The following is a 22,827-nucleotide window of genomic DNA, read 5'->3' on the forward strand; positions in this document are numbered from 1 at the left end:
TAGGGTTAGCAGGAGATCAAGAAAGAAATGCGTGCAAGAGAACAAATATGCAGCTAACAAATCTGTGAGGCAGGCTGTAAGTAATTAATATGAAGTTCTACACGGAGGAAATAAAAAAAAAATCAACAAAATACAGTTTGGAAAATTAGATGACATTTGGGAGAAAATTTTTAAATTAAGTAAAAGAGTAAAAGTAATAATAAAAAAAATGTAAAAACCTGAAGAAAAAAACCCTTTCACTTCTTAAGGCTGGAATATGAATTTCTGATTTTGACAATTTTAGCCATATTAGAATCATTAATGAAATAAAATTACTAGCGGGTAGAGGGGAATTAAGGATATAAAAGTCAAGGGGAATAATAACTTGAGTGGGATTTAGATATGAGAAATATGGCTATAGCTAGCAGAAAGAAATTCCAGAGAGATAATATAGATCCAAGTATGGTAAAAACAGAAACACTTAAGGCAGAGAAAAATGAAACTGTTTCATCAGACATACACACACACACACAAAAAAGTACTTCAGGGGATAAGTTTCCATGCCACTCCTCATACAAGGCATGAAACCTTGTCAGTAGCTCTCATTCTCTCGAGACCAAGCTAGATGACATTTCAAAATTCTTCATTATTAAAACAGTTCAATTAGTCATTGTCGACCAAAAAGACTGTAGTTGCAACTGTGGAAGGCCAATACTGTGCATGTAAAGCAGAAGAGAAGTCACAGGATATAGAGCGAGTTTTATGTAGGAAGCATATTATGCATGAAAGATGGAAAATTATAGCTGTGAATAAGAGTTGAGACATGAAAACGTGAAGAAAAGCTGATCTGTACCTAAAACTGATTTTTTTTTTTTTTAATGTTAGAAACTATATTACTAATATACCTCAGTACTTTGGATTAAAAATCTTCAAACAATGATGAAAAAGGAAAAAACATAACCTAAATACTACGTAGGATCACAATGTAAATAACTGTCAGTCCATTTTCAGTAGCAACACTGGAAGTTGGATCTCAATTGGTCTTCTACAAGCTTATAATCTTCAAAGCATCGTGGATGGAAACCAAAAAAATTAATGTTTCTTCAAGCCTACTCTAAACTGAGACAGGTCACACGTTAGTTAAGATACCTGCTGTTGCCTCTGCCAACGTTCCCTCAAAAGAACTGCGCAATGGGAAGAGGAATAGGGTTCATATGAATGTGTGCACTGTCAGGAGTGTCAAAGTGTATTTGAATGCATCTCAGTCAAGTATTAGGCACATATGTAATACAGACATCTGAACATCACAGAAAGAAATCTGAGCTTATGTGACACCAACATTTGCATTCAAACCACTTCCAATCCTTGACCTACTCTACGTCTCACTGAGCCTTAAGAACGGAAGGTCAATGAAGCATTCGCCAACCCCCATCATATGGTGAACATCAGGGAACACGTTTATCCTCTATTACTAATGGCTCCCACAGCAGTGAGAGCACAGGCTCCACGAATGAGGAATTATAATTTGTCTTACCTCTGTCAAAGTTATACTGCTGGGAAATGATTTCCCCCCAGTATTTAGCACATTCTGCAGACAGCTTCTTCGGTTTGTCCAGACGACGAATTGCTAAAGCTTGGATGTGTTTTTGGAAGGCCTCTTCTGTCATGTCTTCTATGCATTTCTCCATAGTTTTTAAGAACGCTTCAACTCTGCTTTCTAAATAGTGCGGTGGCTTTTCAGACTGGATAATAAATCGCAGTCCTTGTATCCCATTTGCCCGACGTGGACCACTGAACACAATGTAACCTTGGCAAAACAAGAATAGTCACAAATTAAAAGAAATCCCTTGTTCCAGTGTTAAGTTTGCCAAACGTGGCATGTTTGACAGGAATGCAATTTTATGCTAAGTTTAATTCTCTATTATAAATGAAATAATGCAGGTTTTCAAAATACGCCACTGTATTATTTTTTTTTGAAACATCTTTATTTCACTGAGGTAAATATCAGTTCAGGGGAGGTGCAAGGAGGAGATGAGGCAGACCAAGACAGAACAAAAGGAATTGTGTCATCAGGATTAGGTAACCAGAAATTAAGCTGTACTCTAGTGCTTCATTAGACTTAGTATTAGGAACTTATTATTTTTTCATAACGTCTAATCTGAACTCTCTTTGCTGCAATGTAAGACCACTATTTCTCATCAATTATATACAAAGAAAATATTATTCCCTTCCTTTTTGTTGCAGCTTTTGCTTATCTGAACACCCAAGCCTTTTTTCAGTCTTCCTCCCCTCTTTTAATAACAAATATGTCACATTTCAGTCTTTTAAATGTTGTTTTATAGCTCTCTAATTGTTCCTTGATGCTCACGTCAAAACTGGATACAGTATTTCACCTGAACAATATAGGAGTATTATTGTGTGTGCATCTTGGAAGCTCCCATTTCTATATCCCAGTGTTTTAAGTCAGCAGTGTCATGCTGCTATGTATGTTCTACTTCTGATCCATTGTAACCTATAGGTTGTTTTCTACATGACTGCTACCTAGCCAGTTGCTTCCTAGCTTGTGTTTGTTCCATTGATTATTCCTGCCAAACCGTTCCTACCAAACTGCATCTTATCTTCATTCAAGTCATGTTTCCAAAAATGTCAAAACTAATTTTGAATTCTAATTCTATCTTCCCACACGCTTGCAGCCTCTCCCAGCTTAGTATTATCTGAAGATTTAGTAAGTACATTCACTCTTCTATCATCCAGATTTTTGATGAAAATACTAAATAGCATTGGATCACAATAGAGCTCTGTAGAACACCATTTTTCTAATGAACTATTCTTATCTGTTCTCCAGTCGTGACTTTCCAAACAGTCTTGCATCCAAATGTGTAGCACTTCCACCTAGGCGCTCTCTCTAGCTTGTTTGAGAATGTTACATGTCTTTTGTACTATCAAGAGGAGACATACATCACCACTTCCATCCATACAGCCAAACTCTGTTGCTATAAAGTTAGGTTAGTCTGACCTGAGTTTGTCCAGTAATAGTCTCTCAGTTATCTTCTATGAGTTTATAACTGGTTTGATAACTTATTCTGTATTTTCCAGGAACTAGAATTAAGCTGACTGATCTGTAATTTCCCTGCTCTTCTCTTTCCTTTTTTAAGGAAACATACAGCATTTACCCGTGTTTGTTCTTCCAGTACCTCATCTATCATCCACAAATTCTCAGTTATAAGATTTCTAATTCCAAGATTTCGTAATTTTGGGTTTTTTTTAACGTAATGTAGAGTTCATCATGCCTGAACTCTTTAAAAGCTTCTAATTTACCTGAACAACCTTTAATCTGTTATTTTCCTGTTCAAAGGTAGGCCTTGGACTTTCATCACTAGTATTTATTTTGGAAGTCATCTGATCACAGTTGACATTTTAAGTGAAAACTAACAAAGCCATCCTACAGCATTTTGAACACCTCCCCCCCCCCCACTTTTTCCCCCCCCCCCCCCCCCCCGACAACTTCTCTCTTCCTTTTTCTCGTACTGAAGTATTTATTGAACGTGTTCTTGTTCCTACTTCTACTGTTTAGCAAACTGCTAACTCCTGAACTTCTTTTTCCCTTAGCTTTCTCAGAGATCTTATTAACAATTCCATGAAGTTTATTGAATTTTGCTAGTATTTCTACTGTCTTCCCTCCTAAGTCTTGTGAACTCTATCATTTGGCAGCTACGTGGTGCTGGAGACACTCACACAGTTCTTCCTCACTGGTTCCCCCCCCTCCTCTTTAGCTGTTTACTGCCAACTTCTATAGAAAACCTGCCACCAGCAGATTCCAAAAACCTGCTAAATAACCTGAGTCCTGCCTTATTTTCAACAGATACCTAGATAGTTAAAATCCCTATGACCAATATGGTACGGCTGATTCTGCTAGTTGCTCAAAAAAAGTCTAATCTTGCCTGATCTCCCTGGTAGTTCATAGTCATCATACTGAGACATTCCCCTGCCTCTCACCTTTGGAAAAACTGTACTCTTCCTCATCAGTATTTCAATCATGCAAACTGTCATGCAAAGTCTCTGTCTCTCCTCATTATCCTGTTTGGAATAACCTTACTAGTTCTCAGTCTTACTGGTTCAGGTAACAATTATTTGTACTTATTGGTGAACAGCTGTATTCTTAAAAAGCCTGAAATGTATTTATCATGGCAGCTTACCATGACCCACACAGCAGTATTCCTAAGCCAGGGCTTGTGAATCATGAAGTGCACCTGGAGGTAGGATCATAAGCAGAAAAGACCAAACTACTACCACTGATTCTTTAAGAAGATCTAAAATTTAGGAAACTGATCTCATCTCCTTTTGGTAAAAATTTGAGATATGAGGTTTTCTGTACAGTGATCAAACTTTTTTCTAGGCCAGAGTTGGTTTCAGATTATTTCAGTCTTATCTTAAAAATTATGCTTACTTCTTCTCAATTTAGAGTACGTGCACAGTAACATTCCTTTGAGTAATCAGCAGTTAAAATGATTTACATTTACCAAGTGCTCTTTAAATGGCATTCACTAAGCAAGGAAAGAACACCTCAACATGTCTCATGTAAGTGCGCTGAGTATGCATGCATGTGTGTATACAGACACATAATCACTATGGGAAAACTTACCTAATTGTTCCTTGGTGCGCAGAGTATTGAAGCACGGTTCCGAGATAATTTGACAAAAGAGCTCCAAAAACATATTCTCAGAAGTGCTCTGCATGTCTGTCTGGTAATATATTTCAATGCCACAATTGTTATGAACTTCATTTCTCTGTTGATATACAAACCAACCTCCTAAAAGACAAAGTTAAAACATTTAAGTTCATAAAAATGTACGTTCCTATTGTCCACAATTAAAAAGATAATGGTCTATCACTCGTGGAATGGAATTATAATGAATGATTTAGGACTGTTAAAGCAGAACTTCCACTAACAGCATACTTTTCATGAAACAAGTAAAGAAAAGATAATTTCAACCCATTGAAATGTCACAGCTTGAGCATATCAGCAAGTAAATTGAAACCGGCTGCTTCTCCTCAAGCAAATATTTTCGGAACTGGAGTGGAATTCTGCATTGCCTCTACTGTGTAAATAGTTTCTAAAGACAGTTTGTCAGAAACATTTATGAACATCAAAAATAATTCAGCATTTAATAGCAATACCTTCTTTGGTACATGGCAGTTTCCACAGGCTGATGATCAGCTAAGGGTAATTGGCTTTGGCTGTATAGCTACACATTTCATCATTCCTGTATAACTCCCAGCAATTCCTTGAACCTCCTTTCTTACATATAAAATTTTTTTTCACAACAGAAGTAAATCCTATACAAACACTACAAGACCAAGATTCTATTTGTCTCAAAAAGCAAGAGTCGTTTAGGACAATCCTTCACTGAATGGTCAGTTAATACTCAAAAGTGCTCAAAGAATGGTCCTTATTCAAATGTGTATACTATGTGTAGCAGGAAGTGGGACAGGGCTCTTATTTCTATAAATCATACTGAGTGAATTAGGATTGAATCATAGAATGGTTTGGGTTGGAAGGGACCTTAAAGATCATCTAGTTCCAACCCCCAAGAAGTCCAATTTACATACACAGATTAAAAGTGAAATCAAATTAATTTTCAAGTATATCAGAAAGATGATATATTAGGGTATAGTTTTATTAACAAAACCACCCCCTAATTATATTTTTAAATTTAAAGTTTAAAATAATTTGAAGTAAGTCTGATTTTGAAACAAGCTCCTAGCAACAGAGTAATTTAATTCAAAAGTAATTTAATTAAAAAGTAATTTAGCAAACAGAGAATCTCAATTTAATGTGCATTAAAAAATTGCAAATAAATCATTTAACTTACTGTCAGGAAGTTGCACTTCTCTGTATCTCACTAGCTGACTGGGAAGGAGTGGCTTTGTATGAGCATGCTCAATAAGAGTGTCCTCAACCATCTGCATAATTCCTAATGCAGCCTGGAAGAGAAAACATAAGAGGAATTTTAACGATCATTAGTTATTCTGTACCTAACAGCAGGATAAGACTTTCCAATTGTTGATGGTGACATGAGAGAAAAGAAAAAAAAAAAATCAAGAATATAAACTAGGGATATTGTAATTTAATAAAAATACAGTAGAAGTTAAGTAGATGAGACAAAGTGGGGGCTTGGGGGGGTGAGGGTTTTGTGGGTTTTTTTTACATTTATCTTGTTTACATGTTTACTTCTACTCCTCCCCAACACTGTTGAAATTCAAGTTCAATGGGCTTTTTTTTTTTTCCTTTCCCTTCACCACTTTGATGTACTCATCTTTCAAAGTTTGAAAACGAGATACCTACAATGTATGTTTGCAAAGCAAATGACACCTCATTAGACGGAATTTTAAGAAAACAAATTAATGGTTAAATTCAAACATGCATTCCACTGACATGCTGGTAGTATTAGGACTCATTGCCCAGATACTTTCTTTTATTTGATGATGATGATAAAAATAGTAATAAATCATAAGTAGTGAAAAAATTTTAAAAATCATTAGTTTCATTCAAGGATTTAACTTCAAAAGCTTTACCTGTTAAGGGTTATGTGTTCTTGTAGCCTGCATGCTGGAAATTACAGTAACTTGCTACAAAGTAGTTTTGGCTGAAAGCCAAAATCTCTTAGTCTGCACTGCCACAAACTCACACCACCAGTAATCTTATCAAAAACATGCAAAAGGTCTGAAAACTTAATAAACACATGCCCCCCCAACACCACCCACCCAACATCAAAGACAAAAAGATTGAGGTCTAACAAAACACAGCTTGAAAAGTTAGAGAAAAATACTATATATTCTTCCAATCAAGTCACCATATTAAAACAAAATATTTACAAGACTGTTCAGACAGATGTTCTGAACAGGATTAGTTTACTATTCATCCACTTGCAGCAAATAAATATAAGGAACAGTCAAAAAAACAAGATTCAGAATGAAATTAATTCAAGAAGAAATGGGAATTTTAAGCAGCTAGATAGGTCTAATTTTTCAAAAAGTACAGATTCACTAAAATATTTTTCAGTATTGAAAGATGTCACAAAAGTATGTAAATTTTGATTTAATTTTAGTTGGAAAAAATTCTTAGAGCCAGGTTAAAATTTCTGAGCTTTGTCAGTGATGATCACATCATGGGCACTGAAGGACAGAGAAGTTTTCCTACCCACATCTATTCAGGGAGGTTTGCAGATCATTTCTAAACTTTACACAGCTATGGGCGTGATAGTACATCCTTCTCAGTTCTCTAGCTGTCAGACTCTTAATAGCCACCCATTATGCCAACTAAAGAATGCAGTTCTCTGCTATGACTGCATCATCATGGAAATCTAAAAAATCTGGTCATTCAGTTATATTTCAGAAGGAACTGACTTTCATATACAAATGTGTAAGAGATAAGGAAGAAAGTGAGACTTTTTTACATTTCTCCACATGAAAAGATACTCTATTAAAAAAAAATATTTTTGAGACATCCTTGAAAAAGGAAACTTTGTGCATCCAGTCCTATTGGCTCCTTCGTCTTTTTATTTTCCCCCTCCTTACTAGTTAACTTTCTTCTCCATACATTCAGCAGTCACTATCAGTATTTATAACATCTCCTGCCCTTAAAGTATCACAGAGCTGGTATAACATAGAAATACTGCTATGCCAGCCCTATAAAAAAAGAATGCAAAAATGTACAAGAAAGGTGCTACATTTTGTATTGGTACATATATTCAAATACTTGGTTAGATTTCCTATGCAAATACAAACCACTACTATTTTAATGGCAGATAGAACAAATGTTTTCTGATTTTTAGTCCCAAAAAGACACAACTGAGAGCCGACACGTATTTTTTACGGCCCACCATTCCTCTTCAGCTTTGTGCAAAGTACTTCATCTGGAAGGATCTTGGATTCTTAAATCTTTGCTAGTTAGCCTGAAACTTTTAAATGGAAGAGCAGGATCCGCAGCACATCATTCCTTATGCAGCTTGATCACATCACAGTAATGACACGCAACATAGACTTTAAAATATTTAGATTATAAGTTGTTTTTTATTAAATTTCCAAGAGCAATACAAGGGCAGCACTTAGCCTAATAAATCCAAAGTGGAAAAAATGACACTATGATACTCCCATAAAGATAAAAAAGTACAAAGTCAAATTATGAAATCACATTTGGCAAAACCGCTTTAAGATCTGAGAAGACTAAACTAGTCTTCCATTTTTATGCTGCTTTTAAATAAAAATTATTTTATTTAAGAAAGTATCACACTAACCTGTTTTGTTATATTGCCATGGAGAAGAGCTTCAATGTGTAACCGTGACAACAGTTGAGCTATAAAGGCCTTGAGGCGGGGAAGAGTGACATCTGGAATAGATATTTAGACGGTTAAATTAGTTACATGCATTTTTACATTAAGAAGTACCTAACTCATCATTAGATGTGGTGCATTTCTTAGAGGAGGAGAAACTCATCATCGTGAAAAAGTGAGTCTTTCCTTAAACATGCAACATTGGAAAGTTTCCAGGTCTAAATAGCAGCACTCATCATATAGTTTGTTTCGCTTAGAATTCACATGCCGTCTGACCCAGATGCCAAAAAGGAGGGGGAGGAGAAAAAAAAAAAGTGCCTTCTTTCCAATCAGGCTGAACAAACATTCATTCTCCAGCAGTTGCAATCAGTCAGGTGGTGTTCCAAGATAAAGCCTTAGTTATTAACTAAACAAGCAGCATGTAGTTTGTAACACTCAAGAAACACACTGCGCATTTACCATCTAGACTAAAAAAAGAACCTCAACTCAAATATGGTGTTTTGACAGTATCTTTGTAACAAACAATACACAACAAAAATATTTTTGCAATATATCCCAGAGTACACATACACGCACATTCTATGCTAGCCTGTCTTTGCAAAGCAGTTTTCATATATAATGCAAAGTATAGTCTAACGTATATAATCAACAGAATAAGAGAGGAAGGATGGTTGAATGGATGGGGTGTTCATCCCAAAGTCAACATCTCCATTCTTAATTCCCTGACACTACAAGAATACCCACACTATATCACCAAATCTATTAATTTCTCATTTTGTCATTTTCTCAACTAAAATAAAAACTAACAATACTTGTGTATTTCACAGAAGTTTTGAAAAGACAAATGCAATCAAAATTATGAGGTCACTCAGTTATTCAGTGGGGGATGCATACGTATCTAACAGATTTGTGATTTGTATTAGATAAACCTATACCGTGCTTATCAGTCTTTCCCTCTCTTAAAATAGGTAACTGACCACCAGTAAAAAATTCATTTCCACATTTTTCCCTGATTCCAAATCAACTTTTTATTGTTGTATAATCCTAATCTTAATTTTTGCCTCTAGAATTGCTTATTAATAGAGCAAAAGATTACGGTCACATTGAATGTGAGAGAGGAAAAGAGGAAAAAAAAATTACACGTAAACTCCCTGTATTTCAAGCAGATTTCCAGTAGTGCTAAGTAGACAGTATTCCCTTCCAGCATTCTATTTTTAGCCATTCTTATGCTGAATATAGTAGCATTAATCTTATAAAGACAACTTACACATGGAACAGAGAATCTCTTATTTTTTCAAAATTCAGTAGTCATTAAAAAAGGAATGACCTACATATAGCTGAACCCACTGCCATGAAAATCAGCGTTAGTTTTGTCACTGACTTTAGCAGTGGTGCCAGTGCTGCCTGTAATCTCAGATACACCTGCAATCATTCAAGAAACTACACAACTAAACATTTGTATTTCTATCCTGGAGCAATCCTGTAGAAAAAACACACACGTCTGTGCAGCCGGGCATATCTATAGATGATCTATCTTAATGAAGCAGTTTTCAGCATCACAACTTCAAACAGTATGGTATGTGTCAGTCTGACAACTATGGATATGTATTCTGAATCCACCCCCTCAAATAAATACAAAAGCCAGGTATTCTTCTTGAAAAGAATGTCTCTGTGTATTCCAAGAAGATATTACAAGACCTTTTGCAAACCGTCCCAGTAACAGCCATTTGTTGTAACACAGTAAGATACAGTTAGGGAAGAGTTCTTCAGCTATTACTAAAATCAATTAAATCTCTTAATTTGAAATTTCTTCTTCTTCCAAATATAATGAGGTGCCTGCTCTAAGAACCACAATGTTCTTTATTCTTTATTATCATTATTATTTACAGAACTTGCATATTTTTTCTTTATTATCTACAGAAACAGGAGTTAGGATTCCCTGATACTGGAAAAAACAAAATAGTATGCACATTGGAGATACACTCCAATGTGTCTGCAAGATGTCAACTAGAGACAAATGATTTTAGCAGTGTTGGTTAAGCACTGGATTCACCATACCCAGGCTCATGCCCACAAAGCCATTCAAGTTTTGCCATTTGAGGCCTTTTGTCTGAACTACTATGCTTTCTAGAAACTGGAGGACAAGTGCAGATGCATCGACATCCACCAGCATCAGCTCAGGTCTGGCACTGCAGGGGCTTCACTTGAACAATGGGCAGAAAGTTCAAAATAGGTACCTTCATTAGTTTAGTAACAAGACATTTTCCATAAGAAAAAATAAAAATAAAGTTTAAAACTGGCAGAACATTACCATCTAGAGCTTCTTTTAATTCATCTTTGGTCCAAGCAACTTCTGTCATTAGGAGTCGGAGATAATACATTGCATGCTGGTGAGGCTGTTCAGCCCTGAAGTTGTTAAGCGATCTCATGTACTAAAACAAAATAATTAAATTCAAATTATAGAACTCTATTTCTAAACATAAAATATTGACCTTCTACTCTCAACTTTGTGTACCATCAAAAAGATACATTTCAAACGTCAAGAACATTGTCTCGCTTGTTAGACCTGTTAAAAATTGTGTTCAATTACCTTAGTAATAATGTGGGCTTCTGAGCCTACGGATTAAGCAGTAACCATTAAGATAGTTGAAATGAGCATGAAATCAAACTTCTCCATAAAATTAATGACTGGAAATTAAATTACTGCAGTTAGACCTAAATAAATCTTTAGATCAAGTTGCTCTACCCAGGAAATACACATTCTATGACGACTGTCTGGGGGTGGGGGAATATCGCTAACAGAAAATGTATTTTTCTCCCAGTTGCTTCCCTGGGCTGACTATATAGAAAAATACAGCAGCATCTGGGAAATTCTTTGCATTCATTGCCTGGATAAAGGAGGTATGAAAGAAGAATCAGCGAGCTTCTCCAAAGAAACTCCTTTCTAGTCCAGCTGCACCTTTACAAAATAAGCAAACCCCTTTTTCCTCTACCAGGGGAGCTGGAAAGTGCAAACTAGTAGTTTTGGCAAGCTGGGATCATTTCCAGTACAGGAGAAAAGTAACTCATTTCAGGGCACATGACTGAGAAACAGAGAGCATGAAGTTGCTGAGGATGCATCCTTCTATCTGTTCCAAACAGAAGCCAGAAGCTGATATCTCCCTCATCTCTTAAGTGTAGACGTGAGGGGAAAAACTGCAATCTCCCCATCCGATTTGACTTCTTTGTATTTTGTCCTTATTTTACATACACAAACAGCCTATGTAACAAAAGTCTATAAAATGACAAAACATGCATAATACAAAGTTCAAGGGAACTGTAAAGACAGTCAGAGAAACATCTTAAACTAGAAGAAAAACATCCAAAACAGATCATTCACAGAACTGTGGCTTGGGTTTTTTTACCTTGACATTTGTCACATCCAGTTAAAACTTTCCAGACAATTAATGTATTTTAGGTACACAGAGCCCGAAATAAAGTGCTGTTATAATAAATCTACCTCATTTTTTTATGTCCACCTGCTTAGAATTTCCTACTAAATAGTAATGAACTGAAGATGGCCTTGGTGTCTGTCCAGGCCAGTCACCTGTTCAAAAGTCACCAGCAGCAGAGGGTTAAAGTAAGACTATAGCAAGCATGGAGCGATCTTCCCTGCAGCCCTAGGTCTCTCATCTACTGCAGACTACGTGCAAGCTTTCTGGGCCAGAAGTCAGCCTGTTACCCAACACCAGTCCAACCCTTGTGCACTCATTTATACCTCCACAACAACTCACTGCTATGAGTGCCAATATCTAATTTGTTCATTTCCTTTGTTTTACCTCTGTCTTGCTCTAAAGAAAGCACCAGAAGAACAATTATGTATCTTGCTTGGCTTAGCAAATGTAATCACCGTTCATAAATTTACTTCAGGAGCTAAAAAAAAAATAATCTAACTTACATTCCATATATATAGGTCAGTCATTAAATTTAGGAAGTGAGACTTCCAGAAGTCAGCATGTACTTAACCAGCTGGTTACTTTTGCACCAAAGGACCCTGGCCCAGGAGCAGAGCTCCTCTTCACATCTGGGGAGAAGAAATGTTGAAAATCTTTTCAACACTTCCTTTCCCCCTTCATCCCTTTTCCCCTTCTTTTATGGCTAGATCCCATTGGGGCCTTTCCAAATTGTAAAACAGGACATAAAGTTAAGATTTCCACCCCCTCCACCCCCCTTCTTAGATTTCTACTATCAAAGCAAGTTGCAATCCCTTCATCAATCATAAGAAAGACCAACTGAAAGAAGATTCCAGGGCCAGTTATTTTTAACCAAAGAATGTAATATAAACACTCCAGGGAACTCACAGCCACAAAAAAGACAAAAGAAAAAAGCTTCTGTAGTCCCAATGAGGCAGAATTTCACTCTGTACTTCCATGGATAATCAGCCCTCAGATTTCATTTCAAGTCAATGCATTCAATTTTAAATTACTCCAAAATGTAAATTTCTCATGTAAGCTTACCGCTTCCTTGATAATTTCAAATCGTTTTTCATCAATCTCAAAAGTAGCCATTTTCTCAATGATCTTCTTGAGCAAGATATGTTGCTTGTCATTATAACCTTTTACAGAAAGCTATGGAAAAAGCGCATAATTTGCTTTAAATGTGGAAGATAAAAGAATAAAACAATTACCAAGTCTTGTATAATTCAATGAACAATACGCTTTTCAACACTTACTCTAAATTCAATGTTATTCAACATTAACTCATTCTGAAATAAAATCCCTTTACCCATCAAAAGATAACTGATGAATATAATATTGCGTATTTGCCCAGGAGTTATGAATGCAGAGGATTAATGTAATTTCATGTTGATGTAAGCAAACTATACTCAGAATACAGATTTTTAATGACTACAAGTATTGAGTCCAGTCAGTAAACTGTACATTTGGAGTACTGAAATTGTTTTACTCTAGGTTTCTAATGAAATCCAGATTCATAGGCTTCTTAAATATTCTCTCCAATTTACTTTTAACCTTTTTTCATGTTTATCTTGTTGCTCAAAAAAATATTTTATGTAAGTGGAAGTAAACAGTACCACAAGAAAAGGGGTATTGTCAACAGCAGTACAAGTTATAACCAGGATGGTGCTGGGCTGAAACACCAAGGTAGTTAGTCTACAATCGTAATGAGATATTGATCTGATCATACGCATTTTTTCTGAAAGTATACATGAAATAAACTTGGTCATTTAAAAAAACAACATAGAAAGTTAAGAATGACTATATGATTGCATCAAGCTACAGAAAGTTTGTCTAGTGAAAAAAGGCATTAAAAGGCCTTTTTGGGGGAAAAAACCTTGAAAATTTGGTATCTCGAAACAGGAATTTAATTGGATTTGTGCAGTTTAATTATTAAGGGTAAAGCTAAATTTTAGGACACAAACCAACATACAGGTGAATTCCTGCTTTCCAGCAGGAAGAATTTTTTCTTCTATAGTTACTGAAACATACCAGAACCATGAATTTGAAGAAAAAGCTATCACAAATGGATTTATGACAAAGTCTGATATCCTAAATTAGCCTAAGAACCCAAACTGTTCAACAGTCAGCATGGGTGATTGTTTTCAGTGTAGCATCTGCCCTCGCTTAAAGTATCAACATTGTACAGTTACAGCTATTGACAATAAAACTTCTCACGACATAGAAAAGAACATTAGAAGTTCCCAGATATCAAAATGGAGTAAACTGATTTTAATACACGAAAATAGAATCTTTACAGCAGAAGAATATGAAGACCCTACAAAAACCAACTAATATTTAAAATAACTCTAAACTTCTAAACTGTGACTAAAAATGAAGACGACTACACATACCCACACCCTTTTTTTTTTTAAAGGAATTAAACTCTGACCACGGAAACATCAGCAAGCTTTGAAACTGAGAATAGGTAACCATGTCTGCAGTAAGTTAAGTGAATGTTACCAGGAAATGAGATTTGCGTTGGATAAAAAAAAAAAGAAATTGCAGCACACTATTTCATACAGAAAATGTAAAGACAATATACAGTATATTCTCTTTCTAAGATGCTTTGGAAAATAATACTTCTACAGGAAATTTCAAAACACATTTTGGTATAAAATGGTGGTTAATAAAAGCTTTTAACAGAACTTCAAAAGACACTATTAAAATCCATCATAAAACTCACAGGAGGAGCTGAGTAAGAAATAACCATTTATCATAATACCACTATTTATCAAGTAAGTATTGTCAGCACTTTAAAACGGATTATAAAACATGTAATAAAAACAAACACTAAGGAAAAGCCATAATATCCAGCATTGCATTCTAATGAACACATGCACAATCCATTTCCACAGCTCACTACAGCAGAATTAGAGAATTATAACAAAATCTGTAAAGTTGAGATTCATTCAACAAAAAAGTTAATCTTTTTATATAGAAACCAGCAATTATACTTTCAAGATTACCATGCAAGTAAGTCAAAACGTGAACTAGAATGCAACAATTGCACTGCACACATGTTCACAAGACACTGCAATCTTAAACAGGTCACTCAGTACCAATTAAAATACAGTTTTGCTTTGCCTTTAATTCATGAGATATATGCAAGGACAAAAACATTAACCATCTCATTTAGAAATGCCGAAGTCAAATGTTTTCTCCAAGCTCAACAACTCCCAAGCTGTTTCGTTTCCTCCTGCGTTTTTTTCTTACTTACAAGTATTGCATTCATTCCTGATGCAATGCCATAGATCAAACCTGAGAGGCGTGCTGCATATGTATACTCTTTTAAATCATCCTTCAATAACCTGATAAACAGGTATGTCATGTTGCAATGGAGAGGATCAGCATAAATGTAGCGACTAACAAAAAGAAAAACAAAAGAAATGCTTTGATACCTCAAGCAGTGACAAAGTAATGGATGAAGAAACATGACTGAAGAGTATGTATATGCAGCCTCATGATCAGTAGTTCTTGAACAGGAAAGCTGAAGTGTACCATTTATTTAATAGCATGAAAAGGGGGTCTTCTGCCCCATCAGTCAGAAAGTTTTTAGTAGATATCTGACAAACTGAAATAAATATGTAAGCTTGGATTAGGGTTGCTTTTTTCTTTTTTTAAGTGGAGGAACAAATCTTACAAATAATTAATTTCATGAATGATATAAAAATAAAGAAGAAAATTTGCTTAATATGAATGGAAAGATTGTTGAAAACTTTGAACAAAATTCAACTCAACTTAAAATTCAAATTAAAGAAAGGATGGTTAATAACCAAGATCAAAAGGAGTAACAGCCTTAGACCCATTTTATAAATAAAAGTCCTTCCATCAAATCAATATAAAAATGTTGATGAGTGGAAGTAGTTTTAAGGCTCTAAGCTTTTCCTTGATTTGGGTACTTACATACATCCCATAGATGGTATTTTGGAGATCATAGTTCAAGCCAGCTAGTTCTGCTGCATATGCATACTCGTTGAGGGAGTCTTTGAGTAGTTCAAGGTACAAATAGGCCATGTTACAATGCAAGGGATCCACGTAAGCAAATGGGCTGGAAGAAAATGTTGAAAGTAAAATATGCAGTTTAAAATTATTTCTCAGTTTCTTTTGGCCTTTTAAGTCTGATCTGAAGGAAACAACGTTTACTGTGAGTATGCTGATGGATCCCATTATGAAGGATTGCTATTTTGAAGCCAAATATGAACATACCTGAAAATAATTATTTAGCTTGCTTCTGGTTTGAGCGATGCCTAAATATATTGAAGACTCCAGAGATATTCTCTTATTTGTGCTCATAAATCAAGACACGTTATATTTACTTTGCTGCACAGTCAGAATTTACCAGGAGTAAAATAAACTAAATACGCCCTGAATAACCAACTAATTTAATAGACTGAAATGGAAGCCCACATACTAGACATTAATTTAATTAATACTTCTACACTATCAGAAAACAAAGTAGTTTCTATTACAAAAATTAAGTGATTAGCAATTTGTGGTATGAAAAATATGCAGTACATGCTAAGTTCACCTCAGGAAAGAAGTCTGGCATACCCATTTTCATACCACTGTAATTTTTTGTTATCTTTTTAATGGCAACAACTATACGAGCTCTACTGTTGTATTAGAAGCATCTGACCCCATACAATACTGTTGCAAATTTCTCAAAAAGAGAAATGCAACTCAGACTCAAGCCATGTTTCAACTGTGCTAATTGATAACTATCTGTGTGTTTTAAAGATTTGCAAAGTCAAGACAAGTTATTTGTACTATGATTGAACAGTTATTTCTAAAGTTTCTGAAGTGCATGTAAATTCGTTATCAATTTCACAGAAATAATCAGCAGTATTAAAACAATTTGCTGTCAGGATATGGCTTACAATTCAAAACCGTGCTATTTGCATTTATTTTCCCTAAGCAGTCACTAACGGTCATATTCAGAGACACGCTATTATGTATTTTTACGCCTTTATAGCATAGTATTTCATGGTGTATACCAACATTAATGTAGTAAAACAAAGATCACATCACCACAACACACATGCTGATAACTTTAAAATACACTGCAAAAGTATTTTTAAGAAGGTTACTAATAGTTTTTAGTAAGGCCTTGACTTCTCCTTCCTTTTAGATTAAGGAAAGGAAGCATGGGAAGAGATTAAAAAAAAAAAATCTATTAGAGAAGCAGAGCCTACTAAATTCTGAAATATTAGCCTAGGATATGGGTTTTTTTACTACCACTGGGTTAACTATTCTGGGCTCGGACTTGTGTAACTTAAGTAAACAGGTCAGGTTAAAAAAAAAAAAAAAAAAAAAAAAAGGACTGCTATTTGCATTTCTCCCTACAACAAGAATTTCCCAAAACCAAGCAATTTCAATATGCCCAATGATGAAAAGCCAATTAATATTGAATTTTTTAATTAAGACTGAATTCAAAGCAAGATGAACTCATTATATTCTTTTCGATTTTGATACTAGAATAGAGACTTAATCAGTCTGAGCAATTACTATGTCCGTATCAGTTATAACTTCTGTATACTCATTTAGCTGGCAAAGGCCAACAGGGAGTTTTGAAAATAATGGAGACTACTAAATCATTAACCCTCAAGTGAAAAATAACAGAAAACAATTATTATAACACTGTTCTGGGAGTTGCCTTCTATTACTGACAACTTTGTAAATAAATGCTTATTTCTAGTTTACCTTTTTTTGACTAGACTTGAGGAAGCAGAACAACTCAATCACTGATAGTGTATTTGAAAAATCTTAAAGTCTAGTCTTTTCCCCTTTCAAACAGAGCTGTAAGTGATGTAGCTGGAATCAACACTGAAGTGTTGATCCTGGGTTACCTTTGCGCAACTCAAGTTGCTCTAAGTATTTCTTAAACTGGAAGGTAGCAAGTATCCAGTTACAATGCTAATTACTTTTACAATGCTAATTACTTTTATTTTTAACATCCATCTCTCTAAACCTTGGGAAACTTGAAGTGCAGAGTTTATAACTACCTTTAGAAAGTTTCCAAAACAACAGCACATTACATTGCTATTTTGCTTCCTTTTAAAAAAGGATACTTGTTGAGCTCTTAAGTCATAATTCATACAAAAGCAAAAGCTTATCATCATCCTTTAGGCTGGATGATAAGTCCCGTGTCAGAGGTTTTTACAGTGGTGTTTCTTTAATGCAAGACTTGGGCCATGTAAGGATTTTCAGTTTTGGAACAAGGTAACTTCAAGAGATTCATATACTCAGATGTGAAAAGACTCTTGTAATCTGCTACAAGGCAGCATAGCCATCATATTCTGATCTAGAATTGAGGCTAAAACTTTTTATGAAAACCCATGTTATTAAGACAGCTTTATTCACCAATTCACTTGGCCACAAGAGCTATGGGTAATTTCATCAAGACTCATGAATAAACACTATACATTTCATAATTTCCTCCAATGACCATCAGCATGACCAGTCTCAAAAGAGAGAGATTCACTAAGAATTTTCTTAAGTATCAAAACCAGACAAACCTGCTTACAACTTCTTTTGGAGATGATGTACCCAATATTGCCAAAATCTCACATCCGTTCATATACAATTACCATCTTATTTTTAAAGAAAAGGAAAGAATCCTCGTGCCCAACCCTAAGAAAAAAGCCAGCTTTCCACCTGTAACCATTCCTAGGAGGAAAGAGGCAAATAATTTCATTACATTAGTCAGCAAAGCTCAAGTACTCCTGGCTTTTTAAAAGGGCTCACTGAGATGAAAGTAGAAATCTAGCTGGGAAAGACTATCACCACATATCTAGGTGAAGATGTCCCTGCTCATTGCAGGAGGGTTGGACTAAGTTACCTTTAAAGGTCACTTTCAACCCAAACCATTCTATGATTCTATGATATTAGGCGTATGTGTGCATACTTATACCTTTGTGTGCTCTACATAAAATCAATTATTATCTTTTAATCATTCACAAACTGGTGTAGAGATTGGATCACTCATAGGTCATTTGGAATTGATTAAAAAAAACCCCACAACTGCATAACATAAACTCAGCGTCCATCAATAAAATCCTACTTTGGATTTTGGCCAAACATAGCACAAGGGAAAGCCACCAGGTAGGAACAAAGAAGGCAAAGTATTGCAATTGTTGTTCTCTGAATAAGAGGTGGGCAGTTACCATTTTGATCTTCCATTTTCTGACACACCGAAGTTGAAACAGTTGTAACGTTTGCCCTGTGGTTTCAAAAAGCAAAAAGAAAGGAGATGCCCAGGCAACCTTTTTTCCCCCAACTAGTACCAACACCAGCACCAAGATCTGACACTCTCTGAAAAAACCCTCAATCTAAAATTCTGCCAAGAAAAAGTGGTCACTCAAAACAAGGACTCAACAGTGCATCTATGAGCATCTATCAGAGCCCACATAATAGCCTTTCCAGCAATATCACTGAATCATTTAATTAGGCCAAAGGAGGAGAGTTCCTGAAATTATTTTCACTTTCAGTAGTCCAGCACATAAATAGCTGCACTCTAAAGACAGCAGTATTTTTTTTTTAATTCAAAAGTTAGAAATTATTATTTGAAAGGAACACTAAGAAGGTACATCATTGTCATGCTCACTTAAAAAAAAAAAAAGATAATTTTCCTGTGACGAAAATAATGCAAGACCAGAATTAACATTACAGCACTTTATCATGCATATTGAGGTGAGAATCACACATTCATTGATAACACAGACGGTGTTGTTCTAAAAAAAAAAAATCAGTTGTTGGGTGTCAGTTAAATACAATCCCACAATTTTAAGCACTTATAATTTTATACTGGCTTGCATTATGCAAATTAAAACAGAATTTGAACCTAAACCCATTATCAGAACAGCATTTTTTAAAGAAAACACTATCTTAGAATAGTTGCAATTTAGTCATTAATTAAAAATAATACACACCCATTTTTTAAGAGGTATATTGCAATATGTAGTAGGTCCTATTGATAGGCATGCTTCAGGTATAGCAAATAAAACATACAAGAAAATTTGTTTTAAAAGTATTTTTAGATAAACTTTTCCTGTTAATATAGATGGAGCACCTCAAACTGCTTGCTACTCAACTACTGCATAACTTGCATGGGCCTTCCTGCTATCTGTGTCTTATTGCATATTCCCAAGTAAGGACAAACGTTTTAAAGCCTCAATACATGCAAGAAAGTTTTTGCCACAGAAGTGCAGATTCCCAACAAACAAGAAACTTTTGGAGAGTAATTTATGTGATACACTTAACATTGCATACCTGAAAAATTCAAAGTTGAGACAAGCTTTTGGCAAAAAAAATTTGTCATCTTGCTTGAACCATAGTTTGCTCATAGCTGTGTCCTGTGTCAAGAAAAGAGGTTTTGTTAAGTCACCTAACTTTTAACGGTAATATATTACGCTATTTTTAAAAAAAGTCTCTTCACCATTTCAAATCTCAGTTTAGTGTTGTCCCCTTAAATTCATATTCTTGCTATATACACTTGTGTATACATCCATCTATCCTTATTGAGACTCTCTTCTTACTGTATGTCACCTTAACAAGCAGTTAAATGGCTGCAGCATTGCGAATGAGCTTATGATCAAAATGGGAACTACTTTTCTAGACAGGAGTGATCAAAGACAAATATAGTTAGCTTCACAAAATTCCCTGTTAATGCTGGCATTAAAAGATGTGCCATTACGCAGCACTACAGCAGCATATAGTTACGTTTCAGACTAAGAATATAATTGTGTATTTAATGCTTTTAGTAAAAAATTAACATATTATATGTTGTTTTAAAGTAACACTGGTAACAAAACCATACACATTTAGAAAAAGTACTAAAACTAGTTGGAAATTAGTTAAAAGATCTGTCACCAAAATTTTTTAGAATAATCTCCTAGTACAGGAAAGAATCTAAACAACCTCCCCTATTGCTTTTTCTCCTAGGAAAGCTGTGAAATAGATATTCTCTCTCTGTTCCAACTCTAGTTAACTTTATCCCCCCAACACCTTTTCTTTAAACTGCTATATGTAAGAAGAGAGAACTTTTAAATGTAAAATTATTTCTCTTCCTCATATTTTTGAGCAGATGTTCTTTGCTTCTCAGGGATTTGGCGTGGTATTTTCCTCCTCCTTTTTGCATGGAAGAAAAAAGTCTCATCTCTTACAGCTACACCTTCCTCTACACAACATTCGACTCATACTAAAAAGCCAAATTACAGCTTCTCTCAGAGACAACAAAATTTTTATTCTACTACGCAGTTTAGAATACATCTTATATCAGGCACAGAATGCTAAACAGTAGAGTCTGTCTGTAGTACTGGAGACCTGATCCAACAGCTGGAGATCGCTAGCTGCACTCCATAGTAGCCATTTGGCCCTCAGGTCAAAGCCCATATCCTAACTGCCCTCTTTCCTGAGGGTTTTTCAGGCAAGATGTCCCATTACAACAGAGGTGACCTAGTGACATTCTGCCAGTGAAAATGGCCATCCTGTTCCTGCACTTACATTCCGTCCCTCCCTTTCTCCACAACACTGGTCCAGTCCATAGTAAGCTCACTTAGACATATAAAACAGCAGAAAAATTGCCTTTTTTGTATAGCTAATCTCTGCTGACGTAGTTCTTGCAATGTTTTGCTGTGGAGTCAGACAACTGCCAGGGGCCACAAAAGAAAAATGGCAGAGACATACAGCTGAGGAGAAAATAAAAGAGATGCAGCCAAAATAGATAATGTCTATTTCATCAAGTACAGAAGATTAAGAACATTTTCCCTCAGAAAACATATTTTAAAGGGAAAGGAAAAACTAGAAGCAAATACATTTCTAAAGCAGTGATGCCTTAAAGCAAAGCTTTTGTGTGGATCAATTGCCTAGTTGCTACAGAGCCACTGAAGGACCATCAAGTTCCTGTAGCAAATCAATTAGTGTTACTTAATAGAGCTGTAGTATGTGTCCCTGATGAAGTTTAGGGTTTCAGTTCAGCATGAACATTAACAGATGCTCAAAGTCCTCCTTTGTTAATAATACTGCTTCAAGTATATATCTAAAATGCCCTGTGAAGAACAAATGTTTTCCTGAAAGATGTCTTTGCACTAGACTTATCTTAATCTAGTGTGCAAAAAGTATTCCTGAATTGAGTATTCAAGCTGAGGCACAACATGTAATTGCAGAAGACTCTTCCTATTTATCCTCCAACTAAGCCTAGAACAGAGATGAGCATTAGCAAAGACAACTATGCTTTAGTAGTGAGAAGTAAATTTTCAGTAAACTTTAGGTACTCAGAAAAACTGAGATTTGCTAAACGTATTGAGATCATTAAATGATGCTTCCAAGAGACTGGAGAGTGATGTTTGTTTACATGTTTACATCTCTCTCCCTTTTTCCATGCAATCACAAGCTTTTTCCATACACAGTTACAAAAGAATAGCTTTGTCTACACCCTCAACTTACTGAACACTGCTCAAAAACAAATTAAGAGTGGTAGTCACCCTTCTGTTGAATAAACAGCTTTAATGCTATTTCTATCAATTGTTAACACACTTCCAAAAGGGCAAAGAGAGTTCAAGCTGTTTGTAGATTCATTTTCATAGGAACCCAAATAGCCATAATCTAAAGTTTAGCAAGAATGAACTTTCTACTGTCTTTCTAGATTTTACTTTTCTGTTTATTACACTTCAGAATATGACATGATCTGTATTTTAAAAACACGTAGGAATTAACTGCTAACTTCCCAGAAGGTTAGCTAGCAAACAGAACAAATACAGATAGCTTACCTTGACAAGGGCAGGGTACTGTGTCGCATCTTTTTCCAATGGCAAAATCTCAAAGTCAGTAGGAATGAACTCGTTCTTCATTGGAAGCTTGAATTTCCCATTCAGGTCAGCATTTTGCCATTTCTAGATAAATAGGAGAAACAATGAGGCTAAGTAGAATTTCTGCTTAATTAATGGATATATACTTCTTTATTTTATGCTGTAACAAAAGATTTTAAAATGTGTTCCACTAGCTTATGTGTAAATACTATT

The 22,827-nt window shown here is 35.3% G+C and overlaps 1 protein-coding gene across 1 annotated transcript in view; it reads right to left on the reverse strand.

Moving 5' to 3' along the window:
• The window catches only part of IDE (insulin-degrading enzyme), a 59,367-nt gene that overhangs the window by 8,182 nt on the left and 28,358 nt on the right, over window positions 1–22,827 (reverse strand). Inside the window, exons 13-21 of the mRNA XM_009323326.1 lie at window positions 22,576–22,698; window positions 20,078–20,160; window positions 15,027–15,171; window positions 12,809–12,919; window positions 10,624–10,744; window positions 8,277–8,368; window positions 5,853–5,964; window positions 4,622–4,789; window positions 1,514–1,786 (exon numbers count right to left, since the gene is read on the reverse strand). Coding sequence (XP_009321601.1) covers window positions 1,514–1,786; window positions 4,622–4,789; window positions 5,853–5,964; window positions 8,277–8,368; window positions 10,624–10,744; window positions 12,809–12,919; window positions 15,027–15,171; window positions 20,078–20,160; window positions 22,576–22,698 — 1,228 coding nt within the window. The remainder of the gene's footprint in view (window positions 1–1,513; window positions 1,787–4,621; window positions 4,790–5,852; window positions 5,965–8,276; window positions 8,369–10,623; window positions 10,745–12,808; window positions 12,920–15,026; window positions 15,172–20,077; window positions 20,161–22,575; window positions 22,699–22,827) is intronic.

This window comes from Pygoscelis adeliae, unplaced genomic scaffold (genome assembly GCF_000699105.1).
Source record: "Pygoscelis adeliae isolate BGI_AS28 unplaced genomic scaffold, ASM69910v1 Scaffold294, whole genome shotgun sequence".
Taxonomy (NCBI): Eukaryota; Metazoa; Chordata; class Aves; order Sphenisciformes; family Spheniscidae; genus Pygoscelis; species Pygoscelis adeliae.